This window comes from Corvus kubaryi, unplaced genomic scaffold, assembly GCF_017639235.1.
Source record: "Corvus kubaryi isolate FWS band 111438036 unplaced genomic scaffold, C.kubaryi_AGA036_p1.0 37326, whole genome shotgun sequence".
NCBI lineage: Eukaryota > Metazoa > Chordata > Aves > Passeriformes > Corvidae > Corvus > Corvus kubaryi.
The window spans coordinates 89296-90058 of NW_024581105.1; the positions used below are offsets into that span (position 1 = coordinate 89296).

The 763-nt window shown below is 54.1% G+C and overlaps 1 protein-coding gene across 1 annotated transcript in view; it reads right to left on the reverse strand.

The window, feature by feature from the left end:
* Positions 1 to 763, reverse strand: part of LOC121665428 (AP2-associated protein kinase 1-like) — a 50401-nt gene that overhangs the window by 3693 nt on the left and 45945 nt on the right. The window contains exon 15 of the mRNA XM_042029581.1: positions 3 to 64. Within this exon, the coding sequence (XP_041885515.1) occupies positions 3 to 64 (62 nt within the window). The remainder of the gene's footprint in view (positions 1 to 2; positions 65 to 763) is intronic.

Here is a 763-nt window from a genome sequence, read left to right on the forward strand (position 1 = left end):
GGGGGGGTTGTAGACATTCTGCTGAGAGGTCCTTGGCGAGCCCGAGGGCGTGGTGGAAGCAGATCTGGATGTGATCATCCCACACAAGAGCCATTAATCACCCATCTGAAATCCTCTGGCCAGCACTATCAGCTGGTCCAAGCTACTGCACTCTAATGACCTCCCAATTAAAGCATCCACTGTAAGTTACTGCAGTCGCATGCTCGGAAGCCTGGGAGCGCTCAGCCTCATCTGCTCCTCAGCTGGCTGAGCACCCGCATCTCAGGGGTTAAAACCAGCATCCCACTGGGAACAGCTCTCGGCAGTGCCCATGGGAAGGCTTCCTGCCTGTAGACAAGAAAAGTGGCCCAGAAAATACTCCAAGGGAATCAGAGCTCCATTAAGGTTGGAGAAGATCTCTAAGACCATCATGTCCAACCTTCAGGAAGTGCTGATGTCAAGCAGCGAGAATGCAGTGCACACCAGGGCTACGGCTGAAATGACAATGCTTTTGTGAGCCAGAGAAGGCCCTGGTCACCAAAGCTTTTTGGGAGCACAAAGGACTGATGAGGACTTTGCGTCAGATTTTCCAGCACTTTCTGCCAAGCCCTAAACTGAGCTCTTGAAGGCAAAGACTCACTCGGACCTCAGAGTTTTGTGGCTACCTCCATTCAGAGCTTTGCATCAAACACCTCCCAGAGCCTGACACTGCCCTCCCTCCACGCCCCACACCGAGGCCCTGGGCACTCACTTGGACTTGTTGAGGCTGCCCCCACCCTGGGCA